At 38.4% G+C, this 24,726-nt stretch overlaps 2 protein-coding genes across 2 annotated transcripts; both read right to left on the bottom strand.

Annotated features, from left to right (window-relative positions):
• Positions 1-5,424: 5,424 nt before the first annotated feature.
• On the bottom strand, positions 5,425-9,859 carry LOC145135868 (Tetratricopeptide repeat (TPR)-like superfamily protein). Its single transcript, XM_079070072.1, has 2 exons — positions 7,485-9,859; positions 5,425-6,076 (listed from the first exon to the last, which is right to left on the bottom strand). Exons 1-2 carry the CDS (start codon positions 9,279-9,281, stop codon positions 6,041-6,043), a joined length of 1,833 nt encoding a protein of 610 aa, XP_078926198.1. The 5' UTR covers positions 9,282-9,859; the 3' UTR covers positions 5,425-6,040.
• Positions 9,860-15,743: 5,884 nt separating this feature from the next.
• Positions 15,744-16,891, bottom strand: LOC145138594 (uncharacterized). Its single transcript, XM_079072650.1, has one exon. The coding sequence runs from the start codon at positions 16,640-16,642 to the stop codon at positions 15,974-15,976; it is 669 nt and encodes a 222-aa protein (XP_078928776.1). The 5' UTR covers positions 16,643-16,891; the 3' UTR covers positions 15,744-15,973.
• Between the last annotated feature and the right edge of the window lie 7,835 nt (positions 16,892-24,726).

Genomic DNA, 24,726 nt, shown 5'->3' with positions numbered 1-24,726 from the left:
ATTGTACTTCTATTGTTTTCTTTACTATGAAATGTACTGTTTAAAAATATACTAATATATAACATCCTACTTTAAAGTTTTAACTATTTTCTTATTGGGAGATTATACCTTGTATATTCCTTCAAGCTTGTTGTTGAACTGACAACCGCATTCGTTTTTCAGTTTTTAGAGTACATTAATAATAAGAAAATATGTTCATCAAGATAGCAAGTGAAAAAGGGTGTTTTTTATTTGTCGTTGAATAAAAATTATATTTTTATTTATTAAAAAAGGATGAGCCAACCAGTGGCGAGGCTATAGTGTACCAAGGTGGGTCACTTGACCCACCTATTTTTTTTTTTTTTTACAATAAGTTATATATAAAATATATTTAGCACCTACCTTAAATATTTTGTCTGACCTACCTAAATGTGTTTGGTAAAAAAAAAGGAGGAAAAAAATATAAACTATACACAATATAAGAAATATCATATTCAGTGGCATGAAAAAGTCTCACATCGACTCCAAAAACAAAGTGGTGAACTTGTTTCTTTTATAAATGGATGTTTTCTCTTTCACATTTCCACACCCGAAACTTGTTTAGGCATGTTTTTGACTGATTTACTCCAAGTATAAGTTTGTTTTAGTTAATTTCTTTTTAAAAGAAAGACCGGTTTGGGCTTGGTCCTTTCAACACCAATTTTTATATATGTTAAACTAGCTGTTTTCTGGTTGAATCGACCCGAGATAACCTAATTTTCTCTTGAATTGACATGATTGAACCCGGTTAGGGAACCACGTGGTTTTTTATTCTAGACTCGCCACTGGAGCCAACCATCCAATTCCAACCCCTTGGCCCCTCCCTTTCTTTGCATGCGTCAACCAACACCTTCTCTAGCAAGCTTGTCTTTTTTGAAGCTCATCTTCTTTACGAAAACTCTGTTCCTAATCAATTACATAAATTGTTACAAAATGAACACAGAAATGGTCGCTGTTTTTATTAATCAAGAAAGTACATTAAAGGTGCATAAATGCAACAAATAGCAATGTGTGTGTATGAATAAAAAAGTTTATGTTCTGTCAAAATAGTTTCAGAAATAAAAGCAAATGTATAGTTTTTTGTCCCACAAATTATGCAAAATAAAAAACAATTTTATTATTATTATTGTATGATTTTATGCCATCAAGGAGAAACATGTTTTTTTTTGTTTTGTTCACTATTTTGTACACTGCCACATAGCCAACCTCTGAACCTCACTCCCATCTAACCCGGTCAATTCAAATGTACAATTTTTTGACCTTTTTATGCATTAACCAATTTTTTGCATTTTTTTTTGGATAGTGTTTTTATGATGGAATCATGGAAGAATAGAATGGTTCATTCCAATGGAAAGGAATGACAAAATGTAACAAAAGACTGAATCTTCAATTGTAGGAGAATAATGAATATTGATATGGAAAGCAAGAAACATATATGATATAAACAAATGAACCAAGCACAAACAGCAACAACATAATATAATTACCTACGGAGAAAATCTTCAAATCCAGCAGAATATTAAATCTTCAAACCTACGCAGAAACTGAATGCATGATGCAGGTTTTCTACCTCAAAGAAAGGGATTAAATGGGGAATCCTTTTTAAATATTTGATATGATTACAATGGCTGATTTATTTATTGCCGAATATTATTCAATTTCAAATAATTAGATGATTTTTTTGCTGATTTTTTGGGATAATATAATACTTTCTAATTGAAATTCCTTAATTAATTGTAGGGACGAATTATAGAGGAAGGAAATAAGCGGGAATTATACTCTCCTCTCTCACCAACACCATCTCAAAACTCAAAAGCTCTCAGCCCCTCAATCTCCATCTCCGGAAGCTTCCACACCATTTTCCCTCCTCCCTCTGCAACAATGGTTTGTATGGGTAACGAATCATCTATCTTTATTTCTATTTAAGTATACGCTCTGTTTCCGTTTCCTTATCATTTATGTCGTTAGGTTTTTTTTTTTTTCCGATGAAAATTTGAACCTTCTTTTCACTTTCATTTACGTTGATTTTCTTTTGTTCACGTCTCGTGGTTTCCTTCACATGCTATAATTTTTTTTTCGTTTATGTTTCATCTGGATATTAGATGCTTCTTCGTATGTATGTTATTTTCATCTGTGATGGTTTATTGTCGTGGGAAAACTCATATTGTTTTGAACTTTTAATTTAGTTTATGAGGTTAAAAGTGGGGAAACATTAAAGGTAAAAGTTGATGAAGGCAAAATTGTGATGCTTGTAAACGCTAAACTTGGAAATAAGACAGACGAGACTGTTTTTTCTGAAAGTCAGTGTTGATGGTGGCGAACAGCTTGTAGCTGGAAGAGTGAACCTTTGTAGCTGGCCCAAAAAAGATTTGTATATCACCTTTGACAGAGACTTCCAATTCTCTCACACTGGGAGTAATACAGTGTCTACCTTTATGCAATCAGATCTCAACAAACAAGTCTTCAACCATATCCTTTTCTCAAACATAATTTTTTACCAACTTAGAATCACTAAGTTTATATTGTTTTAATATTGAAGTTTTGGTGTTGTTGACTCCTTCACCAATTTGCCTGTTTGTTGTGTGATCACTGCATGTAAAAGTGATGACGATTCACATGACGATGATGAAGAGGAAAAGACACCAGAGAAGGTTGGTTTAGACATTTTTAATTGAGATAAATTTATGAGTAGAATTTTTGTGAGTGATATTTTAGTTTTACCTTGGATTATATTTGTATATGTTAAAACAACAAATGTTTATATGATTATATAATGTGAATTTATTTATTGACAGGAAGAAGCAAACAAGGTGGAAGAAGCAATAACAGGCGTAGTTTTGTTTTCTATTGTTCTATATGTATTTTTGGGTGCTTGCAGAAACTTAGACAGATTGGTATTTCGTTGAGAGGGAGGGTTGAAGATTTTATTTAATTCTAATGTCATGATTTTTAGTAGATTTGTTGTTAGTATTAAAAAAACATGATTTAATTGTGTTTCAATCATCATCTATTGATGTTTTAGTTGGTCAAACAAACAAATCAGTGTGATGTTTTGAACCTAAACCTATATGACAACCTTTACCCGTTGTAACTCCACAAGAAGGAAACATTAAAATGGACATTATTTCCGATTACGGTTCATAAAGTTTTGAACCTACTCCTTATAATCATTATTAAAACACTTATACTAAAAAATAAAAATAGTAAACATGATTTACAATTATGCATCATGTTTAAAATGTATTCTTATGTATACATTAAAAGGAAAAAAACATCGGGAATAGTTTGGGGTTTGAGTATAGGCATCAATAAATAATAAGCTTTTATACCGCCCCTCTAACACCATCTTCACGATGAACTTTTTCAGTATCACAAACGGACATGCCACCACCAGCCACCCACCACACTGATGGACACCACCTCAAACATAGACTATGAAGCTTGTTTCCAATCCTAGTTGCTCTACTCTTCCGTTTCATCGGCCTCTGGCGTGGGCAGCACCACCCAACCATAAGATTTTTAGGCGATCTTTATGTGATTACACCTACCTTTCAGGTAAAGTGGTTTCAATCTTTCCCTGATTATGTTTCATATAACATTGATTTCATATAACATTGATTTCTAGATGGAAGATCAAGAAAAGTGTAGGAACAAAAAACGACCGAGACTAATTAAGCCCCATCGGTAGATGGTAGTCATAGTAATAAAAGAAGTTGTAGAGTTGTTGTACATGGTATTTTCTTTACATGTCCTACACAGATAAAATTCAGAAATTCAGAAAATAAGAAATAACCTTATGAAAAATTTCGAGTGAATGTTAATGGATGGTTGACATGTAAATGGTACTTTGATAAAAATTGGTAAGTGGGTTAATTATTTGTATTTTATAAAGTTTATAAAAGTAGGTTACCTAAAATGGTACAAAATGTGATAATGTGAGATGTTTGGCAATATATATCTTGAGATAACCCTAGAGATATGTTATAATATGAAAGTTACTTGCAAATACCTCCTAAAAGGCATTCAAACACCTTACGAAACGTGAAATTAATGCTTAAATGAAAAAAAGTGTCAAGTGTTGAAGCAAAAATATGTTTGGTAAACTAGATGCGTATGTTTGATAGTTTCATTTTATTTACTTCTTTTTATAGTTTATTTTAGCATATTTCATTCATAGTTTAGCTAATTTCCATGCATATTTTCCTTTTTGTTATTTTATGACTATTTTTGGTATTTTCTAGTTTCATGAGCATAATTGCAGATTTTAAGGAGACTAGCAGAGCGAGATCTTTGGGAGGCAAATGGACTTGGAGGACAATGAAGATTCATGGGCAAGAAGATCAATAAAGATGATGCAAATCATGGGCTTGTTGATTATTTGAAGGCTTGGAGAAGATGATCTTTGAATTTGCAAGAAAATGGAAGAATATTTGAGCATGCGAAGATTATTGATCGAGCGAATACGGGAGCTATGGGTGATTTGGAGAAGCCAAATTGGGCTTAAAATGAAGAAAACTTGAAGAAAAATGGGCTAGGAGATGACTGGACTCGAACTGGGCCAGTGGGCTAAGCTTTGGAGGCCCAAAAACTCCAATTAGCCCACATCAGGAGGCACCCGCGCACGGTTGTGCGGCCCGCTCATGGAGCTGCAGGGGGTAGTTTTGGAATTTTGTATTTGGTGCTATATAAGAAAGGCTGGTGTGCAACTTTTCTACACTTCTACACATCCGAAATTTGAAGGTTTCTTTGGAGATTTTGGAGCATTTGGAAGACCAATAACACATCAAAAACATCATCTTTTTGCTTTTGTTTCTTGCTAGATGTTTGGTATAATCTACTCTCATTTTGTTATCTTGAGTTTAGCCATGTTAAGCTAAACTAATATTTGTTGACTTTGGTGAAATCATTTGAATATTTGGTTGAATGTTGAAGAACTCCATGAACTTGTTCTTGAATTTTTATGAAAATGTTTTATCTTTTAACATCTTCTTGCTACTTGTATGTTTTTATTCATGAGTTTAAATGTCTTTGTAGTGATTAGTTGGCTAATTTTTTGATTAAGTAATGGATCTTCAAATTAGCAAGCAACAAGTGGTTCTTGTGTTATTTTTCACTTCACACAGTCACAAAAACATTTTCTCCAACATGGTAGCGAAAACATTTGACTCCTCTTGGATTTTGTGACTTTTTGGTTCTTAATATATTGAAAGAAGAAGATGAATATGAATTGTATCTATATTGTATATTGATTGAATTACAGAGGATTACAATTAGGGTGTATATATATATATATATATATATATATATATATATATATATATATATATATATATATATATATATATATACTGAAAGAGGCGGCTAACTAATGGAGATATCTACGGAAACAATATTTGACAAAGTAATATACATGTGGACTAAATATATGGATCTAAATATGTGAATAGATATAACTGGGTTATATCTTAATATGCCCCCGCAAGATGGACGATCCAGTGAGAAGACCAATCTTGGAAATGAGATAATGAAACCGTGGTCTTGGTAAAGGTTTGGTGAGGGCATCAGCTAGTTGATCATCACCTGCTATGTGTTGCACCCGTATAGACCCTTGTTGGACTTTTTCTCTTACAAAGTGGAAGTCTAATGCAATATGTTTCATTCTTGAGTGGAAGATTGTGTTTGCTGAATATGAAGTGACACTTAGGTTGTCACAGTATATAGCAGGTATGGTAGAAGATGAAATGCCTATTTCACTTAGCAATTAGATGAGCCATTGAACTTCAGTGATTGTGGATGCAACAGCTCTAAATTCAGCTTCTGTGGAACTTCGAGCAAGAGTGCTTTGGCGTTTGGGGCTCCATGAGATAGGATTTGAACCAAGGTAAACAATATATCCAGTAGTACTTCTATAGTTATCTTTGTCTCCTGCCCAGTCAGCATCAGTGAAAGCATGAAGTGTAAGTGGTGATTTCCGATATAGAACTATGCCCTGATGTAGAGTGCCATGCAAATATCGTATTAATCATTTCAGAGCTGTCCAATGTATAGAAGTTGGAGCCTGCATAAATTAAGACAAACGATTTACAGTAAAAGATATGTCTGGCCTTGTCAAGGATAAATAATGCAGGGCGCCAACTAGAGTGCGATACTTAGTTGGGACTGGATGTGGTGTGCCGCCTTTTAATGTGAGTGTTTCTGAACTGATCATTGGTGTGGAAACAGGCTTACAATCTGTCATTTTGGCTCTAGTGAATATATTTTCGTTGAGAGAGTAGGATTCCATTTGAGTGGAGAAGAACTTCAACACTTAGGAAGTAGGATAAGGAACCAAGATCTTTTAGAGAAAATTTAGATGAAAGGTGAGTGATGAATTTAGATAAGTGGGTGGGAGATGGACCGGTGACTATAATGTCATCAACATAGACAAGTACTAGAATGAAAATTTGGTTGTTTTTAAGAATAAAGAGAGATGGATCAGAAATTGTGGCTTTGAATCCAAGAGAGATGAGGTATGTTTTGAGTTCATCATACCAGGCACGCGATGCTTGTCGAAGCCCATATAGAGCTTTGTTTAATTTGCAAACATGGTGAGGATAAGATGGGTTGACAAAGCCTGGGGGTTGGGACATGTAAACGTCTTCGCTTAGGATACCTTGTAAGAAGGCATTGTTTATATCCAATTGAAAACTTGAATCGTGTAAGTAAAAAACTTTAAAGAGTAAGTAGTAAAAAAATTGAAAGCTTTAAGACGTCAAAAATTAAAAAAAAAAATAATAATAAAACGAATCTATTAATTACGGCGTAAAATAATAAATGAATTACAACTTAAAATAATAATTACGACTTAAAGTACGAAACAATGTATTTTAAACCTTAGGATAGGTTTTTTTTAGCACCACATTTTTTTGTTGTAAAGATGTATTGAAGCTTCATTGAGTCACATGAGCATCATGCTCAAAATCAAATATCAACAAACACAAAAATAAAAATAATGTTTTGACTTTTTATTTGTATATTTATATTTTTGTTTATTTATTTATATTCTGAATCATCTTCGTTGCTTCACTCATCTTCTAAATTCCATATACAAAAGAGTTTTTATATTAATGGGGTGTAATATAATATACTTGGAATGAGGTGATAACATTGATAAGCGTGAGATATGCCTTCTTTTTTGTTATATATGAAACCAACCGTTTATTTGTTTAAATACTTTAAAATCGAGATGGGAAGAATTAATTTACTGTTTTAAGAATAAAATTATTTTTGTAGTTTTCTTATATATAGAATTTTATATATGATCATTATTAAATTGATAGTTATTTTATTTTAACCATGAATTTTATAAAGGATGATATAATCTATAATGGTTATTTATTTGTATTCAGACATACATCATCATTCTATTGTATTTTATTTTTATTTTTTTAATTTTATCCGCACAACAGTTCCCTGTTTATCGTTACCTCATTTTCACAGGACGTGTGTAATGTTGTTGTGGTTACATCGGTTGAAGTCATCTCAAGATCGAGCATTTTCAAGATTTTCAAGATTTCTTGATACTGAAAATGGCTCTTATCTTCCATAAGAAAAGCATGAAGCTTTCCATTTACTTCCACAACACTATTACCAGGCACTTTTTTTGTCCCACTCCTTTTCATTTTGTTTCTTACATCAGCTACTTCATCCCACTTGTTTGCTTTCGCATAAAAATTTGATATCAAAGCATAAATCCCTGAGTTATTATCATCAGGATTCAACTCCAAGATCTTTTTAGTTACCATTTCTCCAATTGAAAACTTACCATAGTTATGACATCCTGACAAAAGGGCAACCCAAAAAGCGAGCCCTGGTTCAGTTTTCATTGAACCAATCAGATTATAAGCTTCCTCAACGTGTCCACCACGTGCCAACAGATCAGCCATACAAGCATAATGTTTATCAGTTGGGTTAATGTTGTGTTCATGAACCATGAGCTTGAAGCATAACCTACCTTCTTCTACTAAACCAGCATGACTTAATGCTGATAAAAGAGAAGCAAAAGTGGTATGATCTGGTTTTGATTTTGATTCTAACATGTTATGGAACACTGAAAGAGCTTCATTCCCATGCCCATGAGCCCCGTAGCTAGCAATCATTGTGTTCCACATGACTGTATCCTTAAGGGGAATTTCATCGAACACTTTGTGTGCGTAAGGAAGGGACCCACATTTTGAGTAGGTATCGATCAAAGTTGTGCCTAAAATTTGATTCAAAGCTAGCGTTCTTATCACATATCCATGTAGTGATTTACAAAGTTTCAGAGACCCGATTTGAGAAGAAGCTAAAAGTATACCAACAATGGAAGTCGTATCTGGTTTGAATCCGAAGCTCTGCATCTCTACTAATAAATCAAATGCGTTAATAGCAAACCCATTTTGAGCATAACCAGAAATTAAGGCACTCCAAGTAACTATAGTCTTGTAGTGGATTGATTTGAATACTCGAGCTGCAAGCGCAATGTTTCCAGTTTTTGTATGCATGTCTACAAGACTGGTTTGAATTACTACATCCATGGGAAGAAGATGACTTCTAATTAGATAGCCATGTACAGAAAGACCCAATTTTGTATCGTTAACATTGGCACAAGCCTGAATCAAACCCAAAATCACAATTCGATCTCCTTCCATGCCTTCCTTTTGCATAAGCCGATATATATCTATGGCTTCATCGCCTCTCCCACTTTGAGCAAACCCTGTTATCATCGTAGTCCATGAAACAACATCTCTTCTAGGCATTTTCTCAAACACTTTAAGTGCGTCATTCATTTTCCCACACTTTGCGTAGAGATTCAACAGTGAAGATCCTACAAATACATCATGTTCATACCCGTACTCGAATGCTTGCTTTCTAATTTCTTCTCCCAGTTCCAAGTTCATCATGCTTGTGCAGGCCTTGAGTGCCACCGTGAAAGTGGAGCTGTCAGGTCTAATTCCTTCAGAATTCAATTCATGGTATAGATTAATTACTTCACCAGGACTATCTTTACTAGAGAAAGCAATAAGCATAGCGTTCCAAGCATCCACCCGTTTCTTAGGAATTCTATCAAACACCTTGTGAGCAAGTTCAATATCCCCAGTTCTAGAATACGAGGCTATGAGTTGGGTGTTACAATTCCCAGTATTAATATACCCGGAAACTATCATCAAAGCATGGATCTTTGCGACGGCTGGGGTATCTTTACAAGCGAGAAAAAACGATTTAATGCTCTTCGGGGAAAACATCCATATATGTTTTTTAAATCAAGATTTCCTGATGTTCTTGAGCTGGGAAGGAAGGATCTGTTCTCCACTTAACTAGTGTTTATACTTGTTAACTTTCACCATGAAACGAATTTGAGATGGAAAGAGAGAATGCAAAATATCCTTCATTTTTATTCTAAATGAATATAGAAAAGATAAATATATACAAAGGAACGAAGCTAAAGCATAAATAAACGTCTATAATTAGTTCTATATGTTTCGTTACTCATGAAATACTAGGTATGTAAAGCCACTTCATAATGTTTTTGTGATGGTTGTTGATGAAATTGACTCAAATATTGTATTGAATATGCAAGATTCAGTCGAGTATGAACTAAAAAATCCAGCTTTCCAATTAATTATCAATAAACACTTGGATCTTGAAGGGGATTGACCATTTTTGGAAGAAGATGAACTTTGTTGGGCAAAGGTGTAGTGTAGATACTGGAGGATCATCTGGTATATACATGGCTAACAGTTCCCTTATAAATTTGCTCCCGTGAATAACCATGCCATCCTTTACTCTTTGAAATTCAAGACCAAGGAAAAAAATTAATTTGTCCTAGATCTTTTATTTTGAGTTGAGTCTTAAGAAAGTCTTATAAAATGGTTATTTCTTTAGAATTATTCCCGATGACTAGAATGTCATCCACGTATACAACAACAATGACAATGGAATCTACATTTTTCTTCAAGAAAAGAGAGTAATCATTCTTGGAAGGATTAAAATCATTTAGACCTTAATGCAACTGAAAGTTTAGAATACAACTATCTAGAAGCTTGTTTTAAACCATATAGAGTATTTCTTAATTTACACACTAGATGAGGGGATTCAGCTTGAAAACCTGGAAGCAACTTTATGTATACTTCCTCATGTAAATCTCTATGAAGGAAAGCATTGTTGACATCTAGTTGCTGAATTGACAACCCTTTCTTGATTGCCAAAGAAATTAAACTTCTCATTGTGTTAAACTTAACAACCGGAGAAAAGGTGTCATGTGTTGAGTGAAACCTTTAGCAACTAAATGGTCTTTGTACATTTCAACAGATCCATCAACTTTGTATTTTACTTTGTAAACCCGTCTACAAGAAATCAACTTCTTTCCCTTAGGAAGTTTTACAATATCCCAAGTATGGTTGGTTGTAAGTGCATGTAACTCTTGTTGCATAGCATCTTCCCTAGATGGATTTCCTTTAGCTGATGATAGAAACTTGGTTCTGGTACTTGTGGTTTAACCAAGGTTGTCAAGACAGGGATCCTATGTAGGATCGTTTTTTGGGGTTTCCAAGATCAGGATCGTAATTAAGATCGGGATCGGGATCCTAAGATCCAACAAAATAAAATATAATTTTAATTTATAATGTTTAATCATGAAAAATATTTCAAACATTTAATTTTTCGTTCGAAAGTTATAAAAACTTCAAAATATTAGTCATAAGTCACAACACAAAATGATAAATGATAAATTGGTAAAGGGTAAAAGACATAAAATGGTAAAAAAAATCATTTGCAAAAAAAAAATAAAAAAAAATCAATGGAAGGTAGGATTGGATCGGATCTCGATTCTACGATCCTACCTACGATCTTACGATCCTACCCCAAATACGATCCAGATCGTTTTTCATACCTAGGATCGTACGATCCTACGATCAGGATCGCGATTTTGACAACCATGGGTTCAACATTAATAGCAAAGGAAATAGATGGAACTTATTGAATTGAAGAATGGGAATTCTTATTTAAAACACATAAGTTTGCGATTGTATGACAACAAATATGTCTAAAATCCACTTGATTACAAATGTAATCTTGAAGTCTAATTGGAGGTTGTTGAATTATGGTTGACCTTCTATTAGGATCATCTTGATGAGGCTGATGTAAATGGGAATTTGCTAGTGTAAGAGAATTTGTTTGAGTAGAAGAAGGGATAGGGGTATAATTGGAAATATGATCAAATGAATTAACTGGAATATGAGAAGTAGATTTATCCAAAGAAATTTTGATCATGGAGTGCAAAGGAAATAAATCCTCAAAGAAAACAATGTCTTGTAATATGAATTCGTTTGGTGACAAGATTCAACACTTTGAAAGCTTTTTGACTAGTGGGATAATGATATAACCTTTTTTAACTATATATTTTAGGCCATTATCTTAATATATTTGAATAAAATGCTATTTTTTAAGATATATGATACTTAATATGCTTTGAAATGATTAATTGCAGTTAAAATATGAGTTGTGTGCAAAAGGAAGTAAACGGAGTTGAAACGGACGAAAAATGGCAACATTTGGGAAGAACGTTGGAATACGCGCCGCGTCTTTTATGAGGCACGTCACGCCTTGTTAAAAATCTGCAAAAATCGCATTTTTTCCTTAGGCGGTTTACGACTTCGTGTCCAACACGGAAACCCAATACCACGACGTGGCAAAGGCATTACCACGTCGTGGCGACGCTGAAACCTATAAATTAAGCCGAAAATTAACCCTAAAAAGATATCTTACAATCCCATTTGTTTTCTACAAAAATAAACCCAGAGCTGCGATTATGAGAGTCTAGACGGCGGACGGAGGGCCGTTAAGCTGATATGGAGCAAAGATCTAAAGGATTCGAGAGCGGATTTATGATGGGAATCTTTCGGTTTTCTTTTATGATCACGATTAGTATTTCAATTGTGTTCCTTTTATCTTTACTTTCCGAATTTAATTCATTGTGTCAAGTTTGATTGAAGATCCATATGTGTTAAAACTCATTACCTTATTAACTATTGTTGAGTCTATGCGATTAGAAAAACAATCTAGTTATATATTCTTGAATCATAGTTGTTTTATTACCGTAAAATAATTGTGACTAGTGTTGGATCAAAACCTAGGGTTAGGTTAATAAAGTCATGAACATTAATGTGTGTGTATGTTTTAGATAACCATTATTAGCATGACTTAGTTCTAATAATTGTTAGGATTAATAAAAACCAAATCTTGCATGATACGAACTGAACAATGAATTTAGGGATAATTCATGGCATGACGATGAAATCAAAAGTCCTTAGAGTCATTAGTATTCGTATATGGACCAAATACATGAATAAATTTAGGAATCGATGAATAATGAATAAATGACCATTGCACCAAAGTAATTATCCATGATTTTGAGATGTAATCCAATTTAAACCAAAGTACGTGAAGTGATTCGTTTCCAGACAGTTTATCTAGTTAGTTTAGTTATTGATTTATTTAAGATTTAATAATAGCCCCCCCCCCCCTTTACTGCTTTCGTTTATTTAATGTACCCTGATGACGTGCCCTAGCGAGCACGGACGAGTCGCGCCCAGCCACGGTAGGAAAAGATGGCGTGCATCAACGAGCACGGAAGGGTCGCGCCCGACCACAATAGAAAACGCCCCAAGGCGCAGCGTGCCCGGCAGGCTAAACCCAACAGAATCCCGCGCCCGCCAGCGCCCCTAAGAGCAGGGCGCTCTCGAGAAAGGCTCGGCCCCACCTGGTTCGCCTTTCGCTCCGGGATAAACACAACGGTCATGCGACAAGGCGGATGCTCAGGGCATTACCGCCGCAACCAATCGTTGGTCCTGACAGATTCAGGAGCACGATCCACCAATCAGCGTCCCCGATCCTGTCGAGTCTGACGCATTTGTCTCGTACGGACTAGCAGGGGAGTTCAGTATAAAAGGCTACCCTCGATGCCTTGAGAAGTAAGTGATTCTCTACCAGTTCACACTCCACTCAAACCTAGAGTATACCCACTGACTTGACCGTCAGAGCGTTTTCCCGGGAGCTCTTCCCGGAGAACGGCTGACGACCTCTTCCGTACTGTGACCTCGCAGGTTCACCGGAGTTACTCGGTCCGGAGGACGGAGAGCAGAAGGCCAGGTCACATCATTTAGCGTCATCTGTCGTGTGACGAAAAACAAACCAAAAGCATACCACTCATCAGAGAAAAATGGCATCCGGTGATACAGGAGGAACCGGCGGAACGCCAACCAGCCCCATCTGGTCTATGACATCGCTAGAGCAAACCCCCACCCTGCCTCCTGCGATAATCACTTGAGAAACATCAAACGAGGGTAGTTCAGTGGTAGCTGCCATATCACTGGCCGAACAAGAGCAACCAGCTAACGGGGGACAACCTCCCTCCACCGTCGTGTCATCAACAAGTGTTCTGATGCAGACATCCCATCTTCCAGCAGCGCCAACTGGTGTGGTGTCACCAGCGGTGGAAGACCTCATCGTTACACCAGGGCTTTTCCAACAGTCGTCAACACATCAAGCGACAGCTGCGCAACCGGTGGTTTTCCAGACACCACCACCGCTAAACCAGGCGACAGCTGCGCAACCGGTGGTTTTTCCAGACACCACCACCGCTAAACCAGATGGCAGCTGTGCAATCGGTGGTTTTCCAGACACCACCACCGTTAAACCAGGCGACAGTTGCTCAACCGGTGGTTTTCCAAACAACACCACCACCAAGCCAGACGATAGGGGCACAACCCACGATTTTCTCACCACCAATAGCACCGATGGCGGGGGAAGTGCCAATGGCTCTCCAAATGCCACCACTCGACCAACCGGTGAGAAACCAAACAATGACTTTCCCGACAAACCCGTTTTCAGCAAACACCTCTTTTCCCTCTACGACCCCGCATTACCAACAGATCATACCTAACAACCTCCATACACAAAGCTCGCCCATATTTCCTACCCAGATGTTAACCTAACCATTTTTACACCAAGCATTTTATGGGCCAAACCCTAGCCACTACTTACCCTACAGCAGCACAACCACGCATCCATATACCACGGCCCCACAATACAACTCACAGGGTGCTTTTTCTATCCCAAACCAAGACTACCTATCGCGCCGTATGACGTCTCCATTCGCCAATAAGCTTCTAGACTACGAAATCCCAAACACAACAAAACTGCCACACCTAGAAACCTATAACGGAACCATAGACCCTGATAGCCACATCGATACGTACGAGTGGACGATGACATCGCTTAAGCTGGACGAGCAATTCTGGTGTACGTATTTCTGATGGGTTTTGAGCATTACAACATTCCTATGGTGCACATGCAACCCTAATTGCTTTGGATCTAGGTTTTTCTCAAGTTATACATGCATAATAATTTTCCAAAGCAAAACCCTAATCTAGCATGCATATTTTCGGATTCAATAAATAAAACAAGAGTTAGAAGAATACCTTTCTTGTTGATTGCTTGATCTTGACCTTCAAGAGCTTAGTGCCTCAATTGTTGCACCTCTAATGGAGTCACAAACACCACTAGCAATGAGGAAGAATGAGAAAGGTTGTGGAGCTTCACAATTTTGGCCAAAGGGTTCTCTAAGAATGCATAGCCGAAAACTGTAACCTAAGGGTTCCTTATATAGCCGAGCTGCTAGGGTTTTCCAACTGAAAACCCTAATTTCCCTTGCTTAGGCCCTAAGCAACATATGGACTCCCTTATGGCAAGCCTTGGACGAAAACTCTATGGGCTTCCCATAGATTTTCGTCCATCCTATACCAATAGGATCCATTACCCCAAACTACAATTATTACTGAATTACATAATCAGTCCCTGTTCTTTTAATCAGTCTCTTTTGATCGCTAAATTAATTCCAAATTAATTTCTGATCAATACTAATTAAATAATATGATTTCTCAATTAATATATTATTCTTATAATATATTAATAAATCATTTATCAACCTTTTTCTCACAATTCATCATGTCAAGTTGCTATGGTGAAGGCAACCCAAAAGGATTATGCTACTATCGGGTCAAGTACATACCAATTATAGTTATGAGCTTAGACATCTAATTCAACAATTTTCCGACCACCTTGGACGGCAACGCAGGAACGTGGTTCAAAACATTGAGACCAAGAAGTATATACAACTTCGGGCAGCTAAAGTATCTTTTCTTAACAAACTTCATGCAGTTGAGGAAGTACAAAGGAGATTCGCACTCAATCATTCGTTGCAAACAAAAAGAAGGGGAAACAGTCAGAGAATACTTCCTAATATTATGTCATTTCAAATAATTAGATGATTTTTTTGCTGATTTGTTTGGATAATACAATAGTTTCTAATTTGAACCAATGTGGTACTAGCCCACTTGGTAGAGGCTTTGGCCTTTTAAATTGGAGGTCTCGGGTTCTAATCCGCGAATTTTACACTTGACAAAGTACATGTGTAGAAAAGGATAATGCATTTGGCATGTATAAGAGTCTTTCATTAGAAGAGAAAGATTAATGTGGAAGATATTATCACATGCCCTAAAATACTAGTCTCACAATAAGTGGACAAATTAACAAACATTAAAAAAACGATGGGTATGAACACATAAATATACATTATACAAACTATGAACTTAAAATGAGACAATAAATATGACCGGTACGTATTTAAAAAACATAATTAAACAATATTGTTACTGAATTCTGTATCCAACATTCCAACTCAAGTTTACTATTTGTTCGAAACCAGAAAAGAGAAAAGCAATCTTACATGTTATTGATGTTTATACAAATTATTTGTTACATTTCATTCCATAATTAATCTATCATACATCCACATAAGTAGAAAAAATTGAAAAAATAAAGAAATTGGATCGATATAATTATTAAAACTACCATTGCAACATTCTTTTAGTTTTGCTTATGCGTCCAACTCATCTTTGTCTTTCCATTCCAATCCTATTACTCTATATGGAGAATACCAAATCCTCTTCGCTTCTGAAATGGTCTCAAGATTAGGAGACCACGTTTGATCCTTAGACCGAACTAACTGTTCATACTCCTTCTTCAGCTCAGGTGTACTACACAAACAACTACGACTTGAATTATTTCCACCTATACCTTTGTTTCCTTGATCATCATCATCATCATGACCTTCAACCCTACTAGTAAGATGCCTTGCCATAAACTCGGGTTTCACCTTGATCAAAACTCTCCCATTTGATCCCTTTATATATTCTAGAGGACACTCCTTGAGATGAGCTGGGTTAATTAGTTTAGGCGTGTGGGCAACAAAGGCTGATATTGAAGAAGCTGAGAGAATTTCGGTAGAGAAGATGTCGAGTGGGAGAACGAAATACGTTTTACCAGGCTTGAGCTGGTCATCAATGGATAAAGCCGGGATGGTGTGGCCAATAAAGAAGCGATCAGCATCGCAGACCATGCTCTCTGGGAACTCAAACATGATTTCTCCTGCAGCTACTTGTCTTTTTCTTGTGAGGGTTTTTGTGTTTCCTTCCCAATAAATTACTTTCGGAAATGACCCTTGATCATGACTTACCATGCAACAAGCATGAATCACATTACCCATGAAATGTGTGTGTGTGTGTGTGTGTGTGTGTGTGTGTGTGTGTGTGTGTGTGTGTGTGTGTGTGTGTGTGTGTGTGTGTGTGTGTGTGTGTGTGTGTGTGTGTGTGTGTGTGTGTGTGTGTGTGTGTGTGAGAGAGAGAGAGAGAGAGAGAGAGAGAGAGAGAGAGAGAGAGAGAGAGAGAGAGAGAGAGAGAGAGAGAGAGAGAGAGATTGGTTTGTTTTCTTCTACTTGTCTGTAATTGTTTTTAGGTGCAAGATGATGTCGAAGTGAAATGGATGATGGGATGTATATTTATACAAAAGATGGTTGACATTGACAAAGTATTCGGGAGGGTTCAGGTCAATGAAAACTGCCATTGAACCAGGCGTTTGGATGTTCCACGCAATAACCTGCAATTTTTAGATTATTTCATATTCAATTTTTAGCAAATGTGCCTAAAACCTGCAATTTGCTTTACTATATTTGAATTGTTTCCCTAATTATCCACAATTATATTTGTCAACTTTGCCCAGAATATTTTAATCGCCATCGACCATGCATGCATCATAGTTAAAAAAATTAAACTATTTCCACCATACAAGCAAACGGTACTATCGCCTTCAATTTTTTATAGCTTTTACTATTGTCTCTTTAATAGTTTCTACAATATTTTTTTTACATCTATAGTCGGTACCAAACCGCTCACACATATTGATCCATTAAAGTTAGAAAGAATTTTAGATAAGGACTATTTTTGTTATTTTGTAAAACCTGACTAAATACCATTTGTGAAATTTTGTCCAATGACGATTTGTGATATTTTAAACTAGGTGTAAAACCCGTATAATACACGGGTTGATTAAAAAAGAAATTAAATATTAAAGTGTAAACAATAAATATTTTTTAAAATAAAATTTTGAAATAAGAAATAAAAAAATATATTAATTGCAATTTAATATCATATTTATGACATTTAATACTTTACATATATAAATATAATGTGCCTTTTTAATTTTAAAATTTGAAAAACCTAACAATTTACATGTGAATATTATTTATTTCAAAAATATCACAAAATGACAAGTGTCAAAACTCATGAGAGATTGACATGTGGCAAAATGAATCTTCATTTATTATAATTGATATGTTTCATTAAATCTTGTATTAATTACCATAAATCAAATCAAAATGCAATATATATATATATATATATATATATATATATATATATATATATATATATAAATTAAAACTTATAAATTTTAATCATGCAAATATATTTTATTTAATATATAAATAATTTTTGGTGTTTAGATTTTAATTAAAATATTCATACTACAACACATCATTAAATATTTTCTTTTTCTATTTTTTATCTAAAAATATTTGAAGTATAAAACATCATTTTATTACATTTTAATTTTTACATGATGTAATTTTTAAGATTTATCTTTGTTTTTCTTATAAAATATATTTATTTTCATAAAAAATATAATGTGTTATTATAAAAAAATGTGTTATTATAAAAATAATAATATGTTGTTATTTTGTTTTAAAAATATAAATATGTGGTTTTTATTTAAAGGTAAAAATATGTTTCAGTTTTGATTTTGAGTTAATGATATAAGTACTGTAAATTTTATATTGGTTAGATATAAAATTTTGATATTGAGTTTTTTTTTTTTAAACTATTTAGTTTTATCAACATCATCCTCAACGTGGCTAGCGCCCTCCCCTGACGTCCATCAGTGATCCTCAACGTGGCTGGCGTCGGGGCCTGCGCAGGCTTGGCGGCGAGCAATGGACAGTAGACCTTCATATGGCCAACCTGATCACAATGATAGCAAATCCTCGTACTCTGGACTGGGGCTAACTCGCGGCAATCCCTCGCATAGTGCCCCTCCTTGCCACATTTGTGGCACAAACTACCAGATCGGCACGCCCACCCATGAACCCTACCTGTAACAACGTCAATTTTCAAACCAAAATTTTCAATTTAAAAACACATTATTCCCAATAATAAAATCACAAAATGTCACACAGTCAAATCATCAAATCTCATATCCAAAAACTGTATATATCAAAACTCCAGGATCCTCTCAATCATAACTTAATCTCATATGTGTGTACAATCAAGTCGGCGCCTTCCTGTGATCCTGAGAAGTACCTGAATACCACACATAGCTCATTAGCCACACAAAATACCACACATAGCTCATTAGCCACTCTAGGCTATAACTCAATAAGACCCTCCGGTCAATGTGTCTCAATGGGACCCTCCGGTCCCAACTCAGTAAGCTCATAATAACAATACTCAACATAAATCACAAATACATAATGCAGAATATTAAGATACACAGGTAAGCACAATAAACATCTCAATCACACAAAGATACCACTCGTGGTAAGTATAGTGAGAAGACTCACCTCGTAAGCTAGCAAGTAAAAGTATCATACTCAGAATCTCGAACTAGCCTCCGCCTAACACATAGGATAATTATCTCTAATTAATACCCTACTCATACTCAAATACACCAAAGGTTGTTCTCTCTTTCTCTCTAACTCTTGGAATGGGTAAAAGTCCATTTTACCCCTCCATGATCTCTATTACTCATGCTGACCAAACCCTAAAGTCAATAGAAGTCAAACTCGAGTCAACAGACCAGGTTTGACCCGACTCGCCGAGTGCACTCGTCTCGTCGAGTCCACTCGTTCCTCAGAAGTCTCGTGAAGGTCCAGCTCGTCGAGTTAACCCCTAACTCGCCGAGCTATAGTATGGCCAGCTCATCGGGACAAACCCTAACCGACTCGTCGAGTCGGCTCATCGACTCGGCGAGTCCATTCAGACTCATTTCCTATTCAGACGATTTCAAGGCAGAGAACCTTCCCAAACTCTAGATCTAAACTCTAAAGGCTCGTTTATCACGTAAAGCCATGAGCTTTACATCCATGCATGGCACTTTGGGCTTGAAATGCCAAGAGATAGGAGTCAAGATGCCCCCTGCAGCTGATCGAATAAATCGTCGATCCTCGGAAGTGGATAACGGTTCTTGACCGTTAGCTTGTTCAACTCCCGGTAATCAATTCACATCCGGTGTGAACCATCCTTTTTCTTGACAAAAAGGATTGGCGCTCCCCACAACGAGCTACTCGGTCGAATAAATCCCTTCCCCAGCAGCTCCTAAAGCTGTGAGGATAACTCCTGCATCTCTGGTGACGCAAGGCGATAAGGTGTCTTGGCGATAGGGGCCGCTCCCGGAACCAAATCAATCCGAAACTCCACTTGCCTCTCGGGAGGCACACCCATCAACTCCTCGAGAAAAACATCAGGAAACTCGCACACTATCGAAACCTCGGAGATAGAACTCGACCTCTCTGACACAATCCGCATATCCATCACGTACGCCAGGAAACCCATACAACCCTGCTGTAAACTCTGCCTCGCCCTGGCAGCAGAGCAGAAAGCTGACCCAGATCTGGTACCTTCGCTATACACTGTAAGCACTCCCCCACTAGGGTCTCGTATAGTCACCAACTGACGCTCGCAATCGATCACTGCTCCGAAACGGCTCAACCAATTCATGCCCACAATGACACAAACATCACCCATCGCGATCGGTACCAGGTCAATCGGAAACTCGACACCAAAAATCTCCAGCACACATCCTCGGAATACATCAGTAGCAAAAACCGCATGCTCATCTGCTATAGAAACCCTTATAGGTCGACTCAACGCCTCACGTCGGATACTGATGTGACGACTAAAAGCTAAAGACACGAAGAATCGACTCGCACCCGAGTCAAATAACACTAAAGCAAGTATAGAACTCACAAGAAATGTACCTAAATATAGCACAGAATAAGCACAATAAATCTCAGAATAAATAAATAAGGAAATACGTACCAGCCACGACATCAGGTTTTGCGCGGACCTCCTCCGCTGTCAGCTGAAAAGTTCTCCCACGAGCCTTTTGAACCTCGGCCTTCACCGGCCGAACATCAGTAGCACGCAAAGCAACAGGAGCGGAACCTTGGGCTGATCCCTGAACAAGCTGAGGGCACTCGGTCTTCCGATGGCCGGTCTAATTGCAGTGAAAACAGACTGCAAATCCCTTGGGGCAATCCTTCGTCATATGCCCCTCCTTGCCACATTTGTAGCAAATCCCCGCCCGGCAAGATCCCTCATGACTCTTGCCGTACTTGCCACAAGTGCGGCCTTTCTGGCCTCCTGATCTCCAATCAGCGGGCTTAGCCCGCTTGGCTTCCGGCTGCGGCTGCGACTGCACCGACCGCCGGTCTCTCCCCTGAGACTCCGCATCCTCCCTGGCCTGAGTCTCCAGCTCGATCTCCTTCCTCCTGGAATTTGCCTGAAGCTCAGCAAATGTTCGATAAGACGAGTTCGCCACGAACTCTCAAATATCCCTCCTCAAAATGCTCAAATACCGGCTAATGCGTGCCTGCTCAGTCGACACATGCTCAAGGCAGAACAACGCCCTCTCGTGAAACATTCGCGTAATCACAGTCACCGACTCTGTCTTCTGCCTGAGAGACAGAAAATCCTGGGCCAACCGTTCCCTCTCCACCAGGGGGAACATACTTATCTCGGAACATCACAACAAACCTCTCCCAAGTCATTGCAGCATGCTCTGCAGGAGTAAAACTGGCCGTCACAAACTTCCACCGGTCCTTCGCTCCCAAGCGAAGCTGGTTCAGCGCGAACCGCACCTTCAAATGCTCTGGGCATGAAAAAGTGTAGAAACACCCCTCGATAAAAGAGATCCATCTCATCACAGCAATTGGATCCTTAGTCCCATCAAACTCTGCTGGCTTTGTGTTGCTGAACTCCCGGTACAGCAACGAGTCACCTCCCTGTGGCCTGGCAGCAACGACAGCTGCGATGGCTGCTGCAGCAGCCAACTCAGAAATTGCAACATATCGCTCGTCAAACGTCTCTATCAAAGTGGTCTTAATAGACCCAAACATCTTCGGAATAGCCTCACGTATGGCTGCGGCCACCTCGTCGTGAATCATCCTGCCAATCTCATCATCGCTAACTCCACTGCTCTATGGGGTGTGGTGTGTACCTACCATGATGTCTCTGAAACACAACACAAAATCATCAGAGACTCGCTCGAGCATACTCACACTCGACTACTCATCCCTACTTGCTCCTTAGCATCCTAAGGATTCTTACTTGGATTGCATACAAACCGGGTGCTTTCAGTAGTACGGGCCCAATACTACCTTCCACACCCACCTGTAGTCACCCCAAGTCCTCCTCCTAGGATTCTAATTCACAAATACTCGATATCTCACGAATCACAGACTACTCTCTCAGTAGACCCCTCTAAGTATCTCTTCCTAGATTACCTCCCGACTCAGAACTCAACACATACTCAAGCAAATAATAGATAACACTGATCAAAAGCATCTCCTAGTGTAACATCCCAAAAATACAGTCTGAAAATTTCGTTTTAAATCAGTAATAAAACCATATTCATCAAACGTCATATAAGAATCATAAACAATGTATCTCAAAATATCATAACATAGCTGTCAAATATATCAGAGTATAAACATCCCAGGCTGAACAAATGGTGTGTGCACTGCAATCCTCCCGAGCTCCTCTTTTAAAAACTGAGTACCTGAAACCAAAACTGAAAACTATAAGCACGAAGCTTAGTGAGTTCCCCCAAACTACCACATACCATACAATAACACATAAAGCACATATCGGGCCTTGCCCACTGCATCAGACCGAGGTCCGGACTAACTTGGGCCTTGCCCACTGCATCGGACCGAAGTCCGGACTAACTGGGGCCTTGCCCCCTGCATCGGACCGAAGTCCGGACTAACTGGGGCCTTGCCCCCTGCATCGGACCGAAGTCCGGACTAACTGGGGCCTTGCCCCCTGCATCGGACCGAAGTCCGGACTAACTGGGTCCTTGCCCCCTGCATCAGACCGAAATCCATACTAACTGTGTCCTTGCCCCCTGCATCGGACCGAAGTCCGGACTAACTGGGGCCTTGCCCCCTGCATCGGACCGAAGTCCGGACTAACTGGACATAGCATAACATAATCATAACTGCTAGCATAAACACATATACTGCATACTGCCTCGGACCGCAGTCCGGACTAACTAACACATAAACATGCCTGAATCACAAAGACATCAAGCATACTGAACTACTGCATCAGACCAAAGTCCGGAACCACTGCTGTCTAAACGGTCCGACATTGTGGCCGTAGACCCGTTCATACTGGAAGGAAACTCACCTGTACTGCTGAACTCTGCTGATAATCCTCTGGCCGCTAATCGACTATTCTCTGAAGCGCTGCTCTCCTAGCTCACCGAGCTACCAACACCAAATAATAGAACTTAGCCTAAACTGTCCTCCAGAGGTCAACTAAGTCAACTCTGGTCAAGGTCCTGGTCAAAGTCAACCTTCCAGTTGACTCGACTCGCCGAGTTGTTCTACCAACTTGCCGAGTCCATGCTCCTCAAATCCCAAACAACCCCGACTCCACTCGTCGAATCTAGGGAGAACTCGACGAGTTCTCCTTCATCTAACACTTCGAGACTATCTTCAACCGACTCGCCGAGTTGTTCTACAACTCACCGAGTCCATCTTCATCGGCTAAGGAGATTGTCTTGGACTCGCCGAGTTCCTCCTTGAACTCGTCGAGTACCATGATCTTCATGTCCATCACGGACACAGACTGGCCGAGTCCTTCTCTAACCCCACTCACTGATCCGACTCATAAACAGAAGGGTTTGGGTTTTGCGACCCGACTCGCCGAGTCCATGAGTTGACTCGCCGAGTCCTCCTTGAGAAAACTCTATTCTGTCGATATCAGTCTATTCCAACACTCCTAACTCATAGATCTGGACTCCTTATGCTAGCATTGCACGTAAAGTTGTTAACTTTACGTGCATGCAAGGGGTTATGAGGCTAGAACACCAAATCCAAGCTAATAATAAGTTCAAGGTCAAGACATGGAGCCTTAGCTAGATAAAGCCAACAACTCTGAGCTTCTAGAGCTCAAAAGTGTCCAGATCTAATGTCCAATCCATCCTCCAAGGCTTATCACCCGGATTCCACTTGGGAATGGTCCAAATGTAACAAAAGATAAGCTAGAAAAGGGATCTAGATGATTAACAGCCAAGGTATGAGATTTATACCTTCAAATGATCTGGAATGTCACCCAAACTCTGGATCTATACTCCTTTCCTTGCTCCCTTTCTTCTACAATCTTCAAGATGCACACCAAGAGCCTTAATCTTCTCACACAAGCTCAAGGATGAAGTTGGGTGGCTAGGGTTTCGTCTCTGGACAATGGAGGCTATAAATGAAACCCTAGAAATGAGAATGAGATGCTTAAATAGGGTGCCAAGTCCCGAAATTAGGGTTTCTCAACCCAGACCAGACTCGTCGAGTCAGTCTCCCCGACTCGCCGAGTCGGTCACTTAATCTGCGACATGGGTCACGCTTCGACTCGTCGAGTTCCTCCTTGGACTCGACGAGTTGACTCCTTTGACTAAGGGCTTTTCTTTCCTTTCTTGGTCTTTCGGATTCTGGGTGTTACAACTCTCCCCCACTTAAACTAGACTTCGTCCTCGAAGTCCACTATGTCCAACTGTTCTGCAATCTGCTTTCAACATTGCTGCCGGAAGAATCTAACTCCCGCTGGCCACTTCCATTGACCTTTCACCCGGTCATTCAGACTAATATTAGTTCTTGTTGCTAATCACCTTGAGTGCACACTAATTCTCAACAATCCTGAGAACACATCTTACCCAACTGACCATCCATCTGATACTCCCCGGGTACTTATGATGGACATCCTAGGGGCTCACCCTCTTTTCCTTACGCGTTTTCCGGCATCCCCAAGGCAACTCTCCATAACTAACCATCTCCCCTGCCACTACGAAGAGCATTCCTTTCACGCTATCCATTACTCCAGCCATTTAAATTAGATTTCATCCTCGAAATCATTCCTTATCATTGCTTACATGTTAACTACTCCAGGTCCCCACTAGAACAACAGAATTCACAGATCCACTTATCCCTGCGATCCACTTATACTAGGCCATAACTCGGAT

The sequence above is a fragment of the Lactuca virosa genome, chromosome 9, assembly GCF_052849685.1.
Source record: "Lactuca virosa cultivar CGN04683 chromosome 9, Lactuca_virosa_CGN04683_v6, whole genome shotgun sequence".
In the NCBI taxonomy this organism is placed as follows: Eukaryota; Viridiplantae; Streptophyta; class Magnoliopsida; order Asterales; family Asteraceae; genus Lactuca; species Lactuca virosa.
The sequence above is the reverse complement of the archived record's forward strand: the minus strand, read 5'-3'. Positions and strand labels throughout refer to the sequence as shown.